The sequence below is a fragment of the Canis aureus genome, chromosome 9 (genome assembly GCF_053574225.1).
Source record: "Canis aureus isolate CA01 chromosome 9, VMU_Caureus_v.1.0, whole genome shotgun sequence".
Taxonomy (NCBI): Eukaryota; Metazoa; Chordata; class Mammalia; order Carnivora; family Canidae; genus Canis; species Canis aureus.
The window spans coordinates 20,574,235-20,595,435 of NC_135619.1; the positions used below are offsets into that span (position 1 = coordinate 20,574,235).

The following is a 21,201-nucleotide window of genomic DNA, read 5'->3' on the forward strand; positions in this document are numbered from 1 at the left end:
ATGAGAGACACAGAGAGAGAAAGGCAAAGAGAGAAGCAGGCTCCATGGAGGGAGCCCAACATGGGACTCAATCCCAGAACTCCAGCATCACACACTGAGCCGAAGGCAGACGCTTAACCACTGAGCCACCCAGGCATCCCACTACCAACAGATTTTAGAGATACTTTCCAAAATGTGCTAGATTACCATTATTTTTAAAAACTCAAATATATGAAAATATCTTCATTCCACACTCCACAAATAATCTCAATCCTGAGGGTATCTGAGTTCTCCTAAAACTTTCATTTATCATCAGTAGTTCTTTTACAGATAGATAATACATCCACACAATACAAAATTCAAAAGGTACAAAGTGGTACACAATAGCAAGTATGCCTCTTCCTTCCCAGCCACCCAGTTCTCCTGGTGAAGATGTGTGACAATTACAGCACATGTTATCATTCTTAAAAACAAATACATACTTGTGTATGTATATATTTGCATATACTGTCTATGTATCATATCAAACTTAACAGGATCAAAACCAGTGAATGAAAATAAGAGGAGCCTGAGGAATCATTTTCATTTTAAGCACTTATGTACTGCTTGATTTTTTCCAGTAAGCATATACCTATTTTAATTTTTTTTTAAGTTTTAAAAAAATTAACTATCAAATAAAAACAATTCTGAGATACCATTTTGCTCTAATAGATCAGCAAAAATCACAATTTGACAACATATTCTGTTGATGAGACTGTGGAAACTCAGATGGGAATGCAAAATGATGCAACCTGAATGCACAGGAATTTGACAATATCTATCAAAATTATCCATGTGTTTTCTCTTTAATCTAGTCAAGCCACTATTGGGAATCTGTCCCAAAAATATTCTGGAAAACAAAAACAAAAAGCAGAATATATGCACAGGGGTATTCACCACTGCTAGTAATAAAAAAGAATGGAAATAATCCAGATGATCATCTGTTAGAGACTAGTTGAATAAAATATGGTATATACACAAAATGAGGTAATATACTGCTAAAGACCACTTTCCAGGGTATGAGTGAAAATGCAAAGTAGAGAAAGGTATGTATAATTTTCTGCTGCTCATAACCCATATACTCACATGCATACAAATATTTACATATATTTGCTCAGATTTTTAAAATACTTTTAGTAGATTCTAAACAATAAAATACAATAAAAAATTAAAATAGGGGGGATCCCTGGGTGGCTCAGCAGTTTGGCGCCTGCCTTTGGCCCAGGGCGCGATCCTGGAGTCCCGGGATGAGTCCCACGTCGGGCTCCTGGTATGGAGCCTGCTTCTCCCTCCTCCTGTGTCTCTGCCTCGCTCTCTCTCTGTGTTCTATCATGAATAATAAATAAATCTTTTAAAAAAAATTAAAATAGGCAAAAGAATAAAATTTATATGGCATAATTAATTAATGGTAATTTTATTTTTGATATTGTGAAACTCCTGAGTTTATCTTGGATGTTATTATTCTTTTTATTTTGTTTTCTCTATGTTTGTCACCAGTATACAAAAATACAGTTGAATTTTGTATGCTGACCTTGATCTAGAAGTCTTGACAACTTAACATACTAATTCCGACAGTAGTATATAAAATCTTTCAGACTTTCTACTTTTACAAACATGTCATACATGATGATCTGTCATCACTAAACCTGACAATGTATCCTACTTCAAGACAATTTACACCACCCTAATTACCTGTTCCCTTTTTACAGCAAACCTCTTTGAAAGAGCTGTCTATACCCTTACTACTCAGTGGTCCAGCAACATTAGCAACACCAAGGATCCTGTTTGAAAAACAGAATTCCAAGTCCCATCCTATGCACAGTAAATCCAGAATCTGTACTTTAACAAGATACCCAGCTGATCTGCATATGGGAAAGTTTGAAAAGTTGTAATCTTTACCAGCTGTTTCCAATCCCCTCTTCCTATTCTTCTTCTAGTTCACTCTAAGTCAACTTTCACTGCTCTCAGGAAGGTCCTGGCAGTGTTCAACTGCAAAATCTTACAATCTCATCCATTTTTATTGCTATTTAAAAAAACGTCAATGTTCTTTCAGCTCCCACATTTTTTTTTTCAGCTCCCACATTTTTATCTCCAGTCCGGACCTATCTCTGCTCTATGTTGTAATACCCAACTGCCTACTCCAAACCTCCTCATGAATGTCAAATGGCATCTTAAACCAAACGTTCAGAACTGAACTCCCAATTTCTCCACTAATACTCTTCTTTCCACAGTCTTACCCATTTCAATAAAGGGCAGGCTTCCAGTAGATGCCCTTTCGTTTTCCCAAACCCCAGTTCCAAACTATCAGCAAATCTTCCACCTTGTAAATATACCCCAAATCTAAACATTTCTCAGCCACCACTTGGAATTCCTGTATCCTTATATAGACTACTGTAGACAATAAAGTCAGATGGTCTCTTTAAAACATTACAACAGGTCATATCACTCCTTTACTGAAAACTCTCCTCCAATGACTTTCCATTTCACTCAAAGTAAACTTATCTGAAACCCTTACTATAGTCAAAAGACTCTCACAATCTGTTCCTCTCACTTACCTCCACTCCAGCTACTTTGGCCTTGTTGCAACTTCTCAAACACCCCAGGTATGTTCTCAACTTTCCAGTCACTTTTCTCTCTGCTTGAAACACTCTTCCTTCATATATATAGATGTCTCACTCCCTCTCTTTCTTAGGTCTTTGTTAAACCTCATCTTCAATGAGGCTTTCCCTTCTTGCCCTATTTAGTACTGCAAACCCCTGTCCTCATTTCCTGAATTATTCTCCCTAACATTTACTATCTTCTGACATGCTATTTACTTTACTTGTCTCATCTCTCACTAGAACTGTGCATCCAACATGTGGCTATTTAAATTTAAATGGAACTCAATTTAAAATTACAATTTTAAATTTTAAATGTGAGTCACACTCATATTTCAGTGGGACAACACCAAACATTTTCAATAGAAAATTACACTGAACATTCCTGCACTAAAAGAAGCCCCATGAGGGCAGATTTTTATATTTGGTTCACTGCCTTATATCCAGTACCTTGAACAGTTTGATATACAGTAGGTGCTCATTAATAGCCATTAGATGAATAAAATAAAATAAACTTGAGAAAAGAGTTGACCTACTTGAGTTTATTAAAGCCTAATTAAATTATCCCCAAAATAATTAGACTGCCAATGAAAGAGGAACACTTTGCAATTCATTCTGAGTCCAGTATTATCCTGATATCAATTCCAAAGATATCACAAGGAGAAAAAAAAAAAAAACTACAGATCAAAGTCCCTTATGACGATGGATGCAAAAATTCTCAACAAAATATTAACAAATCAAATCCAGCAATATCTAAAAAGGATCATTCACAAATGATATTCATCCCAGGAATGCAAGGGTGGTTTAATACACAAAAATCACTATAACACACCACATTAATAATGAATAAAAATCATGTGATCATCTCGGTAGATGTAAAAAATACATTTGACCAAATCCAATACCCTTTAATGAAAAAATCTTCACTAAGGAGAGAAAATTCTTCAACCTGATAAAGGCATCTACAAAAACCCATACCTAACATCATACTTAATGATGAAAGATGAAATGGTTTCCCCCTAAGATCAAGAACAGGCAAATCTATAGACAGAAAGGAGATTAGTGATCTACACTGAAAGAGCGGGAGAGGGAGAAGAAGGAAGCAGGTAAGGGGAATGACTGCTTTCTGGGGTAATGTAAATGTTCTAAAACTAAATTTGGTGATGGTTGCTCCACCTGTGAATATACCAAAAACAAACCATTAATTGTGGTAAGCTTTAAAAGGGAAATTTTATGGTGGGAATTATATATCAAAAGCTACTACAATAATAAAACAACAACTGCAAAATATCAAGACAGGCTTTTCAAACAGAACTTGTGCCTTTGTAACTCAATTTTAGAAAAAAACTTAAAGTAAACTTTACTGAAAGGAGTATCAAAAACTGTTAACAGTTGTCCTGGATGATAAGATGATGACCATTTTTCCTAAGTTATTATTATTGGTTTATATAAACTGTAATTATCAGTCTATAATTGCAAAAACTATAAATACATACCCAGTAAGGTTGGGACAGCACTTCATCTCCAAGAGACCTGTCTGATCTAATGCACATGCATAGATATCAATAACATGACCAGTCGTAGCAGCTCGATTAGCCAATGCTTCAAAATGCTACAAAAGATTTTTTAAAATCAAATCAAACTAATGCACAAACTTAACCATCCTATAAATCATTTTTCCCATAGAGATCAAAATAACCTAAAAAATACTAAAAGAATAATGCATAATAATTTAAATGCGATATGTTCTAATTTAATTTTCTATAATAAAAAATTTCTCATAAGGTGATACAATAACTTCTATAAGCCTGACACTTTCACATATTTAAGATGTTCTTTCTAAATTAACTCCTAAATTAAGCTAGCTTGGAGGAAAGGCATATCATACGTTTTGCTCTTCATACATGAACATAGTGGAGGAATAAGACAGAACTGTTTTTCCTAGCTAAATCCACATCCAAGTAACAAAAATATCAAATATAAAAAGACAGTAATAAAAGCTATTCTATTAACAAACCAAAAAATATTTTTTGAAGCTCTAACTAGAAAAATTCCAAGCTCAAAAGGGAAATTAGGTAGCAGGAAAAAAAGCATCCAGTAATAGTAACAAAAACTGTTATTAATTACACTTTTAAAAATACTATAAATAATGACTACCAAAAAAAAAAAAAATAGAGCTAATACAACAACACAACTAAACTAAAATTGTGAACTCCAGAGAATATATTTAAAAAAGAGAGAGAGAGAGAGAGAGACAATAACAGCAAAACCAACTCAAGGGAGTCAATAGTCAAAAGTGAAAATGTACTGGTACAAACCCAAATAAAATTGAAGTTACATGAACAGAAAACAACTCACCAGAAAATGATGGGCTATTCATACTATGAAAAATATACCTATCTAAAGGCAGCCTCTTGGAAATGAAAAATTAGAAAATGCAAGAAATTTCTCCTGAGGCAGGAAAGATACTTTTTCTTTTTTACTTATTTGAGAGTAAACAAGAAAGCATGGGCAGAGGAAGAGCAGAGGGAGAAGTAGGCTCTCCATGGAGCAGGGAGTCAGATGTGAAGCTCAATCCCAGAACCCTGAGATCATGACCTGAGCCAAAGACGGATGCTTAACCAGACTGAGCTACCAATGTGCCCCGAAAAAAAGACATTCTTTAAAATGATTATCTAAAAAGCCACACGGAGTTTCTCTCAGGAATTCTCTTTTAAAGAGATACATATTAGTGCTATTATACTTTTAAATATTTAAAACCAGAAAAATTATCAAGAAAAAAAAGACTATTTCTCCAATTCTGAATAGCAGTTACAACATCAGATTCTTACCATAAAGTACTTGTATTCCCTCTGTCATCAAGTGAATTTTTCTACTAAAACAACAAGGCTTAAAAGCCAAAATTACCTTAGTTCCCTTTTTAACATATTTAGCGTTGTCTTTTTCAATGTCGTGCCATGATCTTATAGGCGTCTTCAGTTCATCTCCAACCACCATTCCAGGTCCCTGAGTTGCTGGACCGCCAATGAACATCATGATACGAGCACCAGTGTTGGGAAAAGTACACTATAAGAAAAAAGTAACTTGTCAAAAGAGTTTAAAGGAAAATACAAGTTATACATTTCTAGAAGTGAATTTTGATATACATTTTCCAGAAAACACAAAAGTATACATTTCCCAAGAAATAATCAAATGTTTAAAATGAATTTAAAGACAAGGTATTTGTTTAAATACCTTTCTTTTGAAATCCTATTAATAGTGCCCTCCTAACTTTAAAATACTCTATAAACTTGATTCCTATAAACAAGGATGCTTCTCCTGCTTAACTAATCCTAGACTGGAAGGAGTAAAGAAAGAGTGAAAAGAGTGCATCTTCTGTTTTGTTGTTGTTTTATTTTTGTTTTTTATGTTTAAAACAAGCATAGCTTATATTTCAAATTCAAGATGATAGACTGAGTGCTCCAATCTACCTCTCCTTCCTCCTAAGGTACCAGTGACTTGAGAAAAAATGGTATTATTTTGAAAATAAATAAGTAAATAAATAAAAAATAAGAGTGCTATAAGTAGAACAGAAATTTTGAGGAATCCAAATACACTGGATTCCAAAAGTTATACCATCTATTCTTTTCTGAAGCTATAACATAACACAAAAAAAGTGCTATGTTTTTTGTCCAGTAACTAAGAAAATTGCAAATAAAAGCATTTCTTCTTTTTTTTTTTAAAGATTTTATTTATTTATTCATGAAAGACACAGAGAAACAGAGGCATAGGCAGAGAGAGAAGCAGACTCCCCCAAAAAGCATTTCTAATATGATTATATAAATTTTTCTAATTATGGGGATGCCTGGGTGGCTCAGTGGTTGAGCGTCTGCCTTCGGCTCAGGGTGTGATTCCGGAGTCCCAGGATCGAGTTCCACATCGGGCTCCCTAGAGGGAGCCTGCTTCTCCCTCTGCCTACGTCTGTCTCTCTTTCTGTGTCTCTCATGAATAAATAAATAAAATCTTAAAAAAAAAAAAAAGTTTCTAATTATGGAACAAAGTAGAGTAACTATACACATAGAAAAGATGTAAACTCTATAATGATATTAATAAATAAATTTAAATTTTGATGAGGAAGGGGATATTTGTATGATTTCAAAGACCCTCACCATCTAATGCTTTTCAATTACAAAAGGAGGGAAAATAAAAGTATGTTTACAGTGGAGAAATCTACAGATACAATCTTAAGAAGTGATCACGGTGGGATGCCTGGGTGGCTCAGCAGTTGAGCATCTTCCTTTGGCTCAGGGCATGATCCCGGTTCTGGGATCGAGTCCCACATCAGGCTCCATGCAGGAGCCTGCCTCTCCCTCCCTCTGTGTCTCTGCCTCTCTCTGTCTCTCATGAATAAATAAATAAAATCTTTAAAAAAAAAAAAAAAAAAGAAGTGATCATGGTGACTGTATCATCTTGAATGGCAAATGAAAATCACAGGCCATGTGATAGGGTGTAATGAGAACACAGAATTATTTCTACAATATTCTTACCAATGATGTAAGACCTGAATCTAACTGTGTGGATACATCAAAACAAACCTACTTTGAGAGAGCCTATAAAATAACTGGCCTGAATCTTCCAAGCATCAGGTTCATGAAAGCAGAAGTTGAGGAACTGTACCTGACTGCAGGAAACTAAAAAAAACATGCTGCTAAATACATGTCTCTGAATTAAATCTTTTTAGTAAAAGAAATTGAAATAACCAGCAAAAGTTGAATGAGTTCTGAAAATTAGGTGGTAGTAACATGTCAGTGTTAATACTCTGATTGTAATAATTGTATTGTGGTTTTATAGAAAATATCCTGATTTATAGGAAATACAACTCAAGTTTTCAAGGGGTTGGAAAGGTGTCAACAATGTAAATAGTTCAAAGGGAAAAAAGTTCTTTACAACTTCTCTGTAAATTTGATAGCATCTCACATTTTTAAAAAGCATTTTTTTTAAACTCTCTTTTCTAATTATAAAGCTTAAGATCTGTGTAGTGTAAAATTTTCAAACTCTACTTAAAAGCAAAATTCCCCTTATCCTACCACTGCTAACAGCTGGACGAACACCCTTCCAGGTGCCTCTCTATACACAAAAGGATATACCATAAGTCAAACTTTAAATGTAATTAGATACTTGTCTTAATGACCTGGTTTTCTCACTCAACAACATTACCTTGTACATATCATTGATACACACATACACATTTACATTTCCAAAACAAAGCTATCGTCACTACCTCAAGTAGTCCTACAGCTATGGAAAGTGCCACTCCAGAGGAACGCAAAGGTCTCTTCCCCTGTGGTACAGGCCAAGGGTCTCGCTGCAGTTCTCCCAGAAGATCTGTGAGATTCATGTCTATTTTCTGTACTGGCTGCAAGAATCTGCAAAGCAAAGTTAAATAAAAAGTCATTTATAAATGTTTGTAAGAGTTCAAGAAACAAACTGTTCACTTTTTTAGAAAGAAAGAAAAGTATGGGACACTTGGGTGGCTCAGTAGGTTAAGCATCTCCCTTAAATTCATCATGATCCCAGGGTCCTGGGATTGAGCCTCCCTCTCCCTCATGTGCTCACTCACTCTAATAAATAAAATCCTAAAAAAAAAAAATTAAAAATAGAGAAAAGTAACTTCAATACATGGCAGACCAATGGCTCTCTAACTTTTGTGTACATCAGAACTAGTAGAAGAACTTATTTTAACAGATTGCTGATTGCAGAGTTTCGTTTCAGTAGGTCTGGGGTAGGGCCCAAGAACTGCATTTCAAACAAGTTCCCAGGTGATGTTATCTACTGGTCCAGAACCAGTCTTAGCACAACAACTATAAGTAAAACACTCACACCAAGTATTACTTCAGGACTGCGCCTTTTATTTACCGGCCTGGTAAGTTTTAAGGCTACTGAAGTAATTATGAGAAGATACATCAACTCAATTTTAGTAATACCACCTCTAATTAGTAAGTTTAGGAGGAAAAAGCTACCTGTAAGGCTAAGAAGGCAAAATGAAAAGCTTTTGCAGAACCTAGTTTTGTTTGGCTGCCTTCAACCACAAAAGTTTTTATGAACTTAAAAATAGATCAGGAACATATCAAAACTAAAGTAACTCAACATTGTAATGATGAGAAACCAACCATTTTGGTGATATGATTCTGCCTCAAATCTTTAGAAGGTATACTAATGCAATATATTCACATTCTTAAAAATATTTAACAACATAGTATCACTGAATGTCTATGTTCAAGTTAAGGGTACAGGATGCTTAAAAGAGCTTCACAAATTGTAAAAATTATCTTTGCCATATTTCATTATTACCTATTGGAAGGAGGTGGCTGCTGTACCTGAGGACCACGTGTTGCTTGAGTAACAGGTACTTTAGAGAGTCCCAGCATTTCCTGTAAAGAGATTTTTTCTGTGATATCCGTTCAATTACTCCAAAGATGTATCAACTACTTACCATGTGCCAGATACTGTGCTAGGTATTAGGAACCCAAAAATAAAGAGCATAAAGTCTTTTTCTCAGAAAGCAAAAAGTTCAGTTGTGGAGACAGTCAGATAAATAGTAACAAGACAATGAAATAATCACCATGAGAGAGCAAAATACAAGGTACTATAGAAGCAAAGAGGAATATTAGCTCAAAAATACTTTATTTCTAATTAATAGTCAAGTTACTACATAACTTGAATGTATTTCTTAAATTATATTCATCCATCCCTTTGAGCAACTTCACTTGAGAAGTACCTGCTATGTGTCAGGCATCTAATGGTAAATATATATATATATATATATATATATATATATATATATATATATATATATAGTCCTTGACCTTATGAAATTAAAATCTGATGAAACAAATAGCAGTTAATAAAATTGTTAGCTAAAAAAGTATAAAATTGCAATTGTAATAAATGTTATAAAGGAGAGGTACATGGAATCATATAAGAGTTATAATGTACACACACCTTTATGCCTATACTTCTTAATTTTTTAGTTACTACCTAACCAAATCACCAGTTTTGTTTTGAATTTTAAATGTGTAAAAAATTCCTCTCTAAACACATCACTATTTTACTAAATAGTTTTACTAAATATTATATTTACTAAAGTTTTCTTGAATTTAGAAATTTTTTACTAAAGTTTTACTTTAGTAAATATTATTTTACTAAATATTATTTTACTAAAGTTTTCTTGAATTTAGAAATTCTACTTAGTCGTGTAGTAATCAACTAAAAGTATATAACAGAAAATCAGAAAATCTAAAAATTTGCAAAGAAAAAAATACCGAGCTAATCCTATAGTATTTTCTATACTCCCAGCAGGAAAAGAAAGTTTTTACTAAGACTTACTATATGTTAGATTCTGTGCTACACTCTTTATATATACTATTTTTTTTTAAGATTTTATTTATTTATTCATGAGAAACACAGAGAGGAGAGAGAGAAAGGCAGAGACACAGGCAGAGGGAGAAGCAGGCTCCATACAGGGAGCCTGACGCGGGACTCAATCCCAGGTCTCCAGGATCACGCCCTGGACTGAAGGTGGCGCTAAACCGCTGAGCCACTGGGGCTGCCCATATATGCTATTTCTTCACAAAACAAAATGAAATAAATTTCTTAATCCCTGCTTTATAAATGAAAACTGACACTCAGAAAGTCTACGTTAACTTGCCAAAGGTTATACAACTAGTAAGTGGCAAAGTAAGATATTAACCCAGGTTTTGCCACAAAGCCTTGTAAGAGATTCCACTGTCCCAAGAGTATTCTCACATTATTTCAGGCAGTACTAATAATAGTCTTATAAAATAGGTAATATCCCTTTCTACGGAGGCTAAGACAACAAGCAAAGAGATCAACCCAAGATGGCACAACTGGAAGAATTTAAGAATTAATAATTCAGGACTATTTGAGGAGCAAATATCAAGTTCTTTTTGACCAGAGACAGAAAGTAAAAACATTTTAATGGAGAAAAAAATTTAGTCCATAGCCATTTATTGCCTGCTACAAAAAAAAAAAAAAGTATTTTATGTGATACATATCTATTACATAATATAAATAAAATGTATTCTACCATCAGAGGTAACATTAAACAAATTTTTAGTTTAAAAATAACAACTGCAAACACTTAACAGGCACAATCCATTTAATGTTCATGACAACACTGTAAGGTAAATATTATTATTACTTCTCTTCTACAAATGAAAAAAACTAAGGCACAGAAAGACTAAAATGTGCCTAATTTCTCTCCTGTCTCATAGAAACAGATGCTCTTCTTCTCCAAGGCACTCTGGCTTCCTGTGCCCCTGAAAGAATCCCTATCATGTCTTCTGAAACCTCACCTCACTCCTGATTTCATTCACCCTCTTTAGTTTCTCTCTCTTTCCTGTGTATAAACACATTCAAGTGTCCTTCCTAAAGTAAACCTGTTAACTCAGTTCTCTCTCTCAAATTCCCACACTATTGCCTTCCATACCTTCAACAAACCTCTTGTAAGAATGCTGACTCTAATTTTCCTCACTTCCTCAAATCTAATGATCTTATTCATTGTTCATTATCCTCCCCACCCAAATCTGCAAACTCCTCCACTATTTTCTGTCTCAATTAACTGTAGCACCACTATCTCAGTCTGCCAGCCTCAAATTAGAATCATTTAAAACCATTCTCAAAATCTTTTCTTTTTCATTTTGGGCTACCTGGATGCTCCAAAGTCTGACTTCATGTCTGTCTACTTTAACAAGGCTTACCTATCCTCTTCTAGGGTAACTATTCTTAGCTCGGGGTCGTGTCAGATCACAAAGTTTTTCACAATTCTTACATGAACAATCTTACCCTCTCAACAACCTTCCAATACAAGCACATGTTCACTCACTCTCTCATGGTCTAGCGAAATCGCTAAGTAAAAAAAATATATATATATATATATATATTGAAAAAATATCCCCAGATGAACCTAATAAGCCACAAATAACTCCCTGTCTTGGAAGATAAAGCTTCAATTTTGCCCCAAAATAAAAATTTGGTCCTGATGTATGAAAAAATATATTCTCGTGGTTCATACATTAATAACTCTCAAGCCTTAAAACACCTCCCTTGCCAAACATAATAAAAGTGTTTCAATCCAAATGAGGTATCAAGAAACAAGAGCTACTATTCTGTGGTTGCTTTCCCTCAGTCTTCAGTATGACTTCTATAAGCTCTTCAAATCTCTAGCAAAATACCTTCAGTTTTACCATTCAAAGTGAGGGGTCTTTGGGACGTCTGGGTGGCTCAGTGGTTGAGCATCTGCCTTTGACTCAGGTCATGATCCCGAGGTCTTGGGATCGAGTCCCACATCAGGCTCCCCACAGGGAAGCCTGCTTCTCCCTCTGCCTATGTATTCTGCCTCTCTCTGTGTCTCTCTCTCATGAATAAATTTTTTTTTTTTTTTTTAAAGTGAGAGGTTTTGGGCAGCCCCGGTGGCCCAGCAGTTTAGCGCTGCCTTTGACCCGGGGTGTGATCCTAGAGACCCGGGATCGAGTCCCGCACTGGGCTCCCTGCGTGGAGCCTGCTTCTCCCTCTGCCTGTATCTCTGCCTCTCTCTCTCTCTCTGTGTCTCTCATTAATAAATAAATAAATAAAATATTTTTTTTAAGTCTTCAATCTGTATAATAACAATTTAAGGCAAATGAAAAAAATTGGTATCAACCCTAAATTTAAAGCCTTTATTATAATTAGCCATTCATCATAAAAATATTTTCTATAAACTTATATCCAGAATGCATTTATAGATAAATTTTGGAGTATGCTCGCAGATAAAATTGAAACCACCACTCTTGTTGTTACCTGCAGTTGTTTAGCAGACAGATCTTTTGTTCCTCTGAACACGTAGCTTTTTGAAATGCCCTCACATCCAAGTTCATGAACCTGTACCATTCTCCCAAAAGTAATAAGTCCAACCAAAGCTGTCGGTGGTAAAAGACTTAATGACATCTGCATAGATTCTTTCAGGGCTTGTAAATCTTCATCTTCCATGCAAGTATCAACCACATAGAGGAATATCAAAGGCATCTGAGGACCACGCTTTTAAAATTAAAAATGAGGGAATAATAAGAAAATGTTAATGTATTAACACTCAGCACAATACAAGGATAATTAGTAGAGAACTAATTAAATAATTTATAGTACATTCATACAATGAAATCTTAAATCATTTCATAATATTAAACATATTATGCATAGAAAGAGATATCTAAGGCATTTTAAGATAAAAATTAAATTTAAAACCATTATTTATAGTTTCAAAAGCTTTTGATTTTGTTTAGCTGCATAAGGCTTCATTTCCTGTAACAAGCATTTATTTCTCTTAAAACAAGAAAACAGTAGCTGTAACGCTTTAAAACAAAATAAGATCATTTTTATAAAATAATTATGTAAACCTGAATCAGACTGCAAGAGAACTAAAAACTAGGTAGGCTGGACATATTACTTACTGGCTCAAGTTAACCATATTCTGCTTTCTTTACAACATTCATAAAGGATATTATTACCTTAACACTTAAATATGTAAACAATTATGTAAAGCCATTCAAAAAGGGAAGAAAAATTACTTTCTTAACAGGACTAATGCAAGAGTAACTTTATTAATTAGACTTGGGGATATACCATCAGGTTCTAGCATCATATTGATTTAAGTATTTCTGAACTGACCTTCCAACTACACAACAATATTGACACTATACTGCTCATTGACCTACTTAGTATGGCAAATCAAGACACCACCCAATATCCTGGCCACTCATTAAATAACTACAACAGAAAAATTACCTTGTTCAAACTGACCAGGACAGTTCTTACCTCTTAAATGCTCCATCAATTCAATGCGAGAATCAAGAATGATGCTCTTTAAGTTATCTCAAATTAACAATTATTTTGGTATAAAGTAAATTACTGGATAGTTAAAACTTTCTTCAGGATTTACTCTTATGTTCTTACCAGAACTACATATTCAATGCTAGAAAACTGAGGTAAAAGTTCAGCAGGTTGATTCAGTTCAGATATACCAGCATAAGTAGGTGGAAACTATGGAGAAAAAAAAAAATTTTTAACAAATTATTTTCCAGAAAGAGTAATGAAATTCTAAACTGCAAATAATTTTATCATTTAGTTACTAAAAAGTATTTATTGTATGAAAAATTATTTCACCTTTATTTTAATGTGCATTTTTTTATATATTTACACTAGTATCAAAGCATTAGCATATGCATTGGGGGTTTTCTTACCTGATTCCTTTGATAACAAAAGTTGCAAGCCCAGAGTTTTGCTCGATAATCCACCTGACTGTTTTAAGAAAAGATACAAAAGAGCTCATGTTTCAGTTCAAGTGTACAATGATCCTAATTTCAATAAAATTAATTTCTTTATGAAATATGAACACATTCAAACTAATACTTAAAGTGACCTTTAAAAGCCATTACCTTTAGATGTTGTCAACATCTAATTCATGCTTTTAACATAACAAGTTACTTAAATGAACACGACTTCTAATATATAGTAAATACTAATAAAATTAAGACAATACTTTTTTACTTTTTTCTTCAAATGATTTAGTAATTCTACACTCAAATCTAGAAAACATTTAATTCTGGAGATCCCTGGGTGGCTCAGCGGTTGAGCGCCTGCCTTCATGCCCAGGGCATGATCCTGGAGTCCTGGGATCAAGTCCCACATCAGGCTCTTGCATGGAGCCTGCTTCTCCCTCTGCCTGTGTCTCTGCCTCTGTGTGTGTGTGTGTGTGTGTGTGTGTGTGTGTGTGTCAAGAATGAATAAATAAAACGTTTAAGAAAAAGAAAACATTTAATTCAAAAAACATATTTACTGAATGCTTAGTATGTACAAGCCATTATTCCAGGTACTGGTGATACAGCAATAAACAAGAAATCAAAGATCCCTGTTACTATGAAGTTTATATTATAGAACAGAAAGACATACAATACGAAAGTAGATGCACAAACACAGAAAATACTTTCAGATAGTGATACTAAGAGATTAAAGATAACAAAGCAGGGTGTGAGAATGTGTTTGGGAGGGCTACTTTAAAAGAAAGCCTTCTTAAATAAACAACTGAAATGTGATCTAAATTAAAAGGAACTAGTCAATCCAGGCAGAGTAATCCAGGCAGAATATATAGCTATTGCACAAGTTTCAATGTAGGAATAAATTTGGTATGTTCAAGGATCAGAAAGAGGGTAAGATATAATGTAGTTATTAACAATAAAGAAAATGGGTAATTTAAGATGAAAGCAGAAACATTACAAAGGCTGAGTGAAGTAAGTCAGTCGGAGAAGGACAAACATTATATGTTCTCATTCATTTGGGGAATATAAATAATAGTGAAAGGGAATATAAGGGAAGGGAGAAGAAATGTGTGGGAAATATCAGAAAGGGAGACAGAACGTAAAGACTGCTAACTCTGGGAAACGAACTAGGGTGGTAGAAGGGGAGGAGGGCGGGGGGTGGGAGTCAATGGGTGATGGGCACTGGGGGTTATTCTGTATGTTAGTAAATTGAACACCAATAAAAAATAAATTAAAAAAAAAAAGAAACATTACAAAGGCTAGATGATGTATGGTTTAGGAGTCTTGACAAGAAGTTTGGATTTTTCATTCCAAGTATAATAAAACACTGTTGAAATGTTTTAATAATCTGATATCCATTTGTAACACTCTAGCTTCTGGATAAACTGCTGAAAGACAAGAATGGAAACAGGGTGACCATATAAGAGGATAATTAAATTGTCCAGAAAAAAATATGGTATATCTTAAAGTAGAGTGTACTAGTAGAGAAGAGACTAAATATAAGAGAATCAGTAACATTCTAGAGGCAGAATCAGAGTTGTTAGTGGATTGGTTGGGGAGAAAGTGTAGAAAGAGGAATAAAAGAGGATTCTTGAAATTCTGGTTTATGCATTAAGAAATCATAACATTCTCAAACACCATACCACTCAATTATGACTTTTCTAAGGACACAACATGGGTCTAATGACACACAGCCAGCACCAGTATCTAGAGATATTAGTGATAGGATTAACAGTTAATAAAGTGACAACTTTACCTTTGGTCTCTTATCAACTCACTACAAATAGAATATCCTTCAATTTTACAGCTTTTTGGATTTGACTATATCCTACTTTGAAAAAATAACTATAACAAAAACAAAGAAATTTTTATATAAATAAGAAACTATATTTTTAAATCATATTGCCACGTTACTTTTTAAATGTATTTTAATTACCATAAAGGATTCAAAACTGCACGGCAAGTGGTCCTACTACACAGAACAGGTTCATATTGAATAGGTGGTAAATCAGGTCTCTCCTTCAGTGGTGTAAATAGGGCTGCTACTGGAACAACCATTCTTGTAGCTTCCAGTCGACTTGATGGCCAAACATTCCAACTAAATCGGACTCCATCTCGTTCTTCATTTTGTTGAATGAATTCCAAATAGGTCGTCATTGTAGAGTCTGATGATTATTTCTGCAACAAAATTAAAGATGTTTAAAAATCCTCTTAAGGAAAACTAAACTAAGCATGTTTTTCCCACTTTCAGCAATATTAATCCATGAAAAATCATAACCAAAAAAAAGTATTTATCTCAGAAAAAAAATTAGCAAGCAACAATAACCTGACTTACAACAAAATAATGACTCTACTGAACCCAGTGCTCATTATGCCTTATAAGAGGTATTTTATCCTTTTTTTATTAAAAACTCTTGAAAAAAAGACTACAGGAAAAAAAAAGGCAAAATAAGTGTCCTATTTATGTAAGGGTGCATAGGAAAGAAACTCAAAGATGGGGGAAAATTTAGATCCTGTGTTTTCCCTACCAGCCCTGTAAATTACATTATTCTAATAAACAGATTACCAAAAACAAATTCTAAAGCTCATTTGGTTTTCTATCCAGAAGATGACAAATTTCCACTAACCTTGCTAGAAGAGAATACTTAATAGTGCATAACAAAAACATTTTTCTGAAACCAGGTACTTCTATTTTAGACAGGTAATTTTTTTATTGTGCAAATATAAGACCATTTGTGGCATCCATAAATAAAATGCCTGACAAGTGGTAATCCCTATGCCATTTGACTTTTGCAGAAACTTAATTCAGAATATTTTTATCATTCCAACTTAGGAGAGCATTTTAAACTCTAATTTGAAACATATGATTTCAATATAATCATTTAAATTTATTAGGGGGAGGAGGATGCAGCTCTGGTTAGGGCCCAATATCAACAGACATCTCCATCTTGTTTCTCTCCTACTGCCTTTCTAGAATGCCAGCTCTCCTGCCTAGGCAACAGTTCTATCCAACATTCTCAAACTAAAACTACAACAGTGATTAGTGAAGAAAAGAAATTGAAAAATTTAATGTTTTGAGGGGATCCCTGGGTGGCGCAGTGGTTTGGTGCCTGCCTTTGGCCCAGGGCGCGATCCTGGAGACCCGGGATCGAATCCCACGTCGGGCTCCCGGTGCATGGGGCCTGCTTCTCCCTCTGCCTGTGTCTCTGCCTCTCTCTCTCTCTCTGACTATCATAAATAAATAAAAATTAAAAAAAAACAAATAAACAAATAAAATTTAATGTTTTGAGAGGATAGAATTTGAAGTACTTTTGTGGCTGGCCAAAAGATTTGTAGGAGAAATAAAAGATATCAAGAACTAAAGAATTACAGGGCAGCCCAGGTGGCTCAGCAGTTTAGCGCCACCTTCAGCCCAGGGCCTGATCCTGGAGACCTGGGATCGAGTCCCGCGTCAGGCTCCCTGTATTGAGCCTGCTTCTCCTTCTGCCTGTGTCCTTGTCCCCCCACCCTCCATGTCTCTCATGAATAAATAAAAATCTTAAAAAAAAAAAAAAAAAAAAAAAAAGAAAAAAAGAACTGAAGAATTATGAAGGTAGGGTGCCAAAAGAGCCAACATAGACCCTGAAGTAACGAAGAATGACAATAGGATTAAATAAATAAAATCTTTTAAAAGAGGGGGAGGGGCACCCCCCCTCAGTTGGTTAAGTGCAACTGCCTTCAGCTCAGGTCATGATCTCAGGGTCCTGTGATCAAGCCCCACTACAGGCTCTCTGCTCAGTGGGGAGCCTGTCTCTCCCTCTCCTCTGCTGCCACTCCCCCTTTTGTGTGCACACTCTCTCTCTGTCAAATAAATAAAATCTTAAAAAAAAAAAAAAAGAATGAATGACAATATAGGATGAGGAACTGATTCTAAAATGTAACTGAAGAGGCCAGCCCCGGTGGCCCAGTGGTTTGGCACCACCTTCAGCCCAGGGCGTGATCCTGGAGACCTGGGATGGAGTCCCATGTCGGGCTCCCTGCGTGGAGCCTGCTTCTCCCTCTGCCTGTGTCTCTGCCTCTCCCTATCTCTCTCTCTCTCTCTCTCTGTGCCTCTCATGAATAAATAAATAAAATCTTTAAAAAAAAAAAAGTAACTGAAGAAAGGGTATTATTTGAAAAAAAAAGCATTTGAATATAATCATTTTAATTTTAGAAACATTTTCAAGGGATCCCTGGGTGGCGCAGCGGTTAGTGCCTGCCTTTGGCCCAGGGCACGATCCTGGAGACCCAGGATCGAGTCCCACGTCGGGCTCCCGGTGCATGGAGCCTGCTTCTCCCTCTGCCTGTGTCTCTGCCTCTCTCTCTCTCTCTCTCTCTGTTTGACTATCATAAAAAAAAAAATTTTTTTTCAAATAGACTTTGATAATAAAAATTACAGAAAGCGAAGCTTAACATATCTATGTATTTCTCTTCTTTAGCAGCTAAGAATTTTCTTTTCTTTAAAAGAAGTAAGAATGTTGGGACGCCTGGGTGGCTCAGCAGTTGAGCTGCTGCCTTCGGCTCAAGGGGCTCAAAGTGTGATCTCGGGGTGTTAGGATCGAGTTCCCACATTGGACTCCCCATGGTGAACCTGCTTCTCCTTCTTCCTATGTCTCTGCCTCCCTCTTTGTGTCTCTCGTGAATAAATAAATAAAATCTTTAAGAAAAAGAGAAAGAAAAATTAAGTATATCTGTTAAAAATAATAAAAGAAAAATTAAACACTGTATTTCCTATCAGAATCTCAGAGACAACAAGAGAATTGTATGCTAATCAAAAGCGAACACATATTTTTCAAAGGTTGATGAGAGAAAAAAGAGGAACTCTAAGATAACTAAACTTGTTTAGAAAAGATGATCTTCAGGATGCCTGGGTGGCTCAGTGGTTGAGAGTCTGCCTTCGGCTCAGGGCATGATCCTGGTCCCAGGATCCAGTCCCGCCATCAGGCTCCCCTCAAGGAGCCTGCTTCTCCCTGTCTGTGTCTCTGCCTCTTTCTCTCTGTCTCTCATGAATAAATAAATAAAATCTTTAAAAAAAAAAAAGAACAGATGATCTTCAAGACAAATTATAGAAGCCAGATTTGAAAAGGATAGTACGAGTTTTCAAAAAAAAAGTGTGTGCTGAAACATAATGATAAAACAAAGGTCTGGAATAGTCAGAGGGCAGTTAGATGCCAACCTCAGTTTTAAAGGAGAAACAACCTTTCTGGGAGAAAAATCCAGTTTTTAGCCAACAGCTTCCATGCTACAGATGTGAATACAAACTCCAGGACTATGCAATCCCTCCTATTATTTCTACAGAACAAAAAAACAGGGGCAGCCCGGGTGGCTCAGCGGTTTAGCGCCACCTTCAGCCCAGGGCCTGATCCTAGAGACCCTGGATCCAGTCCCAGGTCAGGCTCCCTGCATGGAGCCTACTTCTCCCTCTGCTGTGTCTCTATCTCTGCCTCTCTCTCTCTCTCTCCGTCTTTCATGAATAAATAAAATCTTTTTTAAAAAATGAAGTTTTCCCATTTTTGCATGTATAATCTAACCTATATAACCTAAAATGCATCACCAAAAAAAAAACTTTTTTGAAAGATTTTATTTATTTATTCATGAGACATACAGAGGCAGACACACAGGCAGAGGGAGAAGCAGGCTCCTCGCGACGAGCCTGCGACGAGCTCGATGTGGGACTCAATCCCAGGACCCCAGGATCACGACCGAGCCAAAGGCAGATGTTCAACCACTGAGCCACCCAGGTGCCCCCCCAAAAAAATTTTTAATTAAAAGTTTAAAAAATATGCATCACCAAAAAGCATTAAAATATTAGACCAATCAAGGTTTTTCATCTAAACCACAAAAACACAAAAAATGTTTTGACTCTTTTCTCAATTCTTCAAAAATGGTACATAACTAGTACTTAAGTATGTGGCATACATTTCCTCTGTAATCAATGAAGTGAACCTGTTACCTGGAAAATAACTGACAGTAGTTAACAACAAAGATAAAATCCCAGCTTCCAAGAAAATATCAAAATTTTTGAAAACCTGTATCCACGACTATGAGCTTCACACCTTGCTAATATTTAAAGATTTTTCTGGTAAGATCGGTGGTGATATTAATGTGAGTTTTCTACTGTATAATGAAACATGTCAACATTTGGAAAATATACTTTGTTCAGAGAAGCAAAGTTTCCCAAATGATCAATTCATGATGTTACCAAATCATGCATGGATAAAGATCCACTCACAGTGCAAGACAGAAAAATGGGAATTTTAATGCAACAGAGTACAAAAAGTTCATTCCTAAGATTTCAGATTTCACATAGCTATTAACCCTTGGCTTCTGAATCAACTAACAGGTTGTAATGTAATATGAAAGAAGAATATGCACAATTATCTGAAAAAGCGATTAGAATATTCCTCCTTTTTCCAACTACATATCTATATGAGGCCAGATTTCTTTCATACAATTCAAGCAGAATAATGTATCACAAAACACTGAATGCAGAAGTAAATATGAAAATCCATCTGTCCTTTGAGCATCTGCCTTTGGCTCAGGTCGTGGCCCAGGGTCCTAGGATCAAGTCCCACATCAGGCTCTCCATAGGGAGCCTGCTTCTCTTTCTACCTAAGTCTCTGTCTCTCTCTGTGTCTCTTATGAATAAATAAGATATTGAAAAGAAAAGAAAAGAAAAGAAAAGAAAAGAAAAGAAAAGAAAAGAAAAGAAAGGAAAGGAAAGGAAAAGAAAGAAAAGAAAAGAAAAAAAGAAGAAAAGAAAAGAAAAGAAAAGAAAAGAAAAGAAAAGAAAAGAAAAGAAAAGAAAAGAAAGAAAAGAAAAGAAAATCCACCGGTCTTCTATTAAGGCAGGCATGGGATTTGGGGAGGAGGAGGGGGAGTTTGGAGCGGATCCTCAATAATATTTAAGAGTCTAAAAGGATTCTAAGAACCAAGGTCGTAGAACAGTAGGTCTTAATTCAGAAAGCCTAGTAAAGAAAGGCTCTATGAGACAAAGCATAAAGACATCTACACACAATAGCCAGGTTTCAGTTTCTACAAGTAACAAGGCTGGGTTGTAACATCCTTACTTTTTATAGTACAAAACACAAAATATATCATGACATATTAAATATAACCTGTGTATTTTGAACACAATTACCATCCTTTTCCACTTTCTTTTCAACCTCTCTGCTCTAAGATTGTATTTGTTCACTAAATCACATCTATTTTATTTTGCA

General features: G+C 35.2%; 1 protein-coding gene across 7 annotated transcripts in view; it reads right to left on the reverse strand.

Annotated features, from left to right (window-relative positions):
• SEC23A (SEC23 homolog A, COPII component) overlaps positions 1–21,201 on the reverse strand; it is an 85,751-nt gene that overhangs the window by 62,846 nt on the left and 1,704 nt on the right. For all 7 annotated transcript variants that reach the window (XR_013386055.1, XM_077909106.1, XM_077909102.1 and 4 more), the window contains exons 2-9: positions 15,900–16,141; positions 13,889–13,946; positions 13,602–13,688; positions 12,453–12,689; positions 8,946–9,025; positions 7,876–8,020; positions 5,523–5,681; positions 4,112–4,227 (exon numbers count right to left, since the gene is read on the reverse strand). Coding sequence is in view for 6 of the 7 variants with exons in the window: in XM_077909106.1 (XP_077765232.1) it covers positions 4,112–4,227; positions 5,523–5,681; positions 7,876–8,020; positions 8,946–9,025; positions 12,453–12,689; positions 13,602–13,688; positions 13,889–13,946; positions 15,900–16,120 (1,103 nt within the window). In the remaining variant the exon portion in view is untranslated. The remainder of the gene's footprint in view (positions 1–4,111; positions 4,228–5,522; positions 5,682–7,875; positions 8,021–8,945; positions 9,026–12,452; positions 12,690–13,601; positions 13,689–13,888; positions 13,947–15,899; positions 16,142–21,201) is intronic.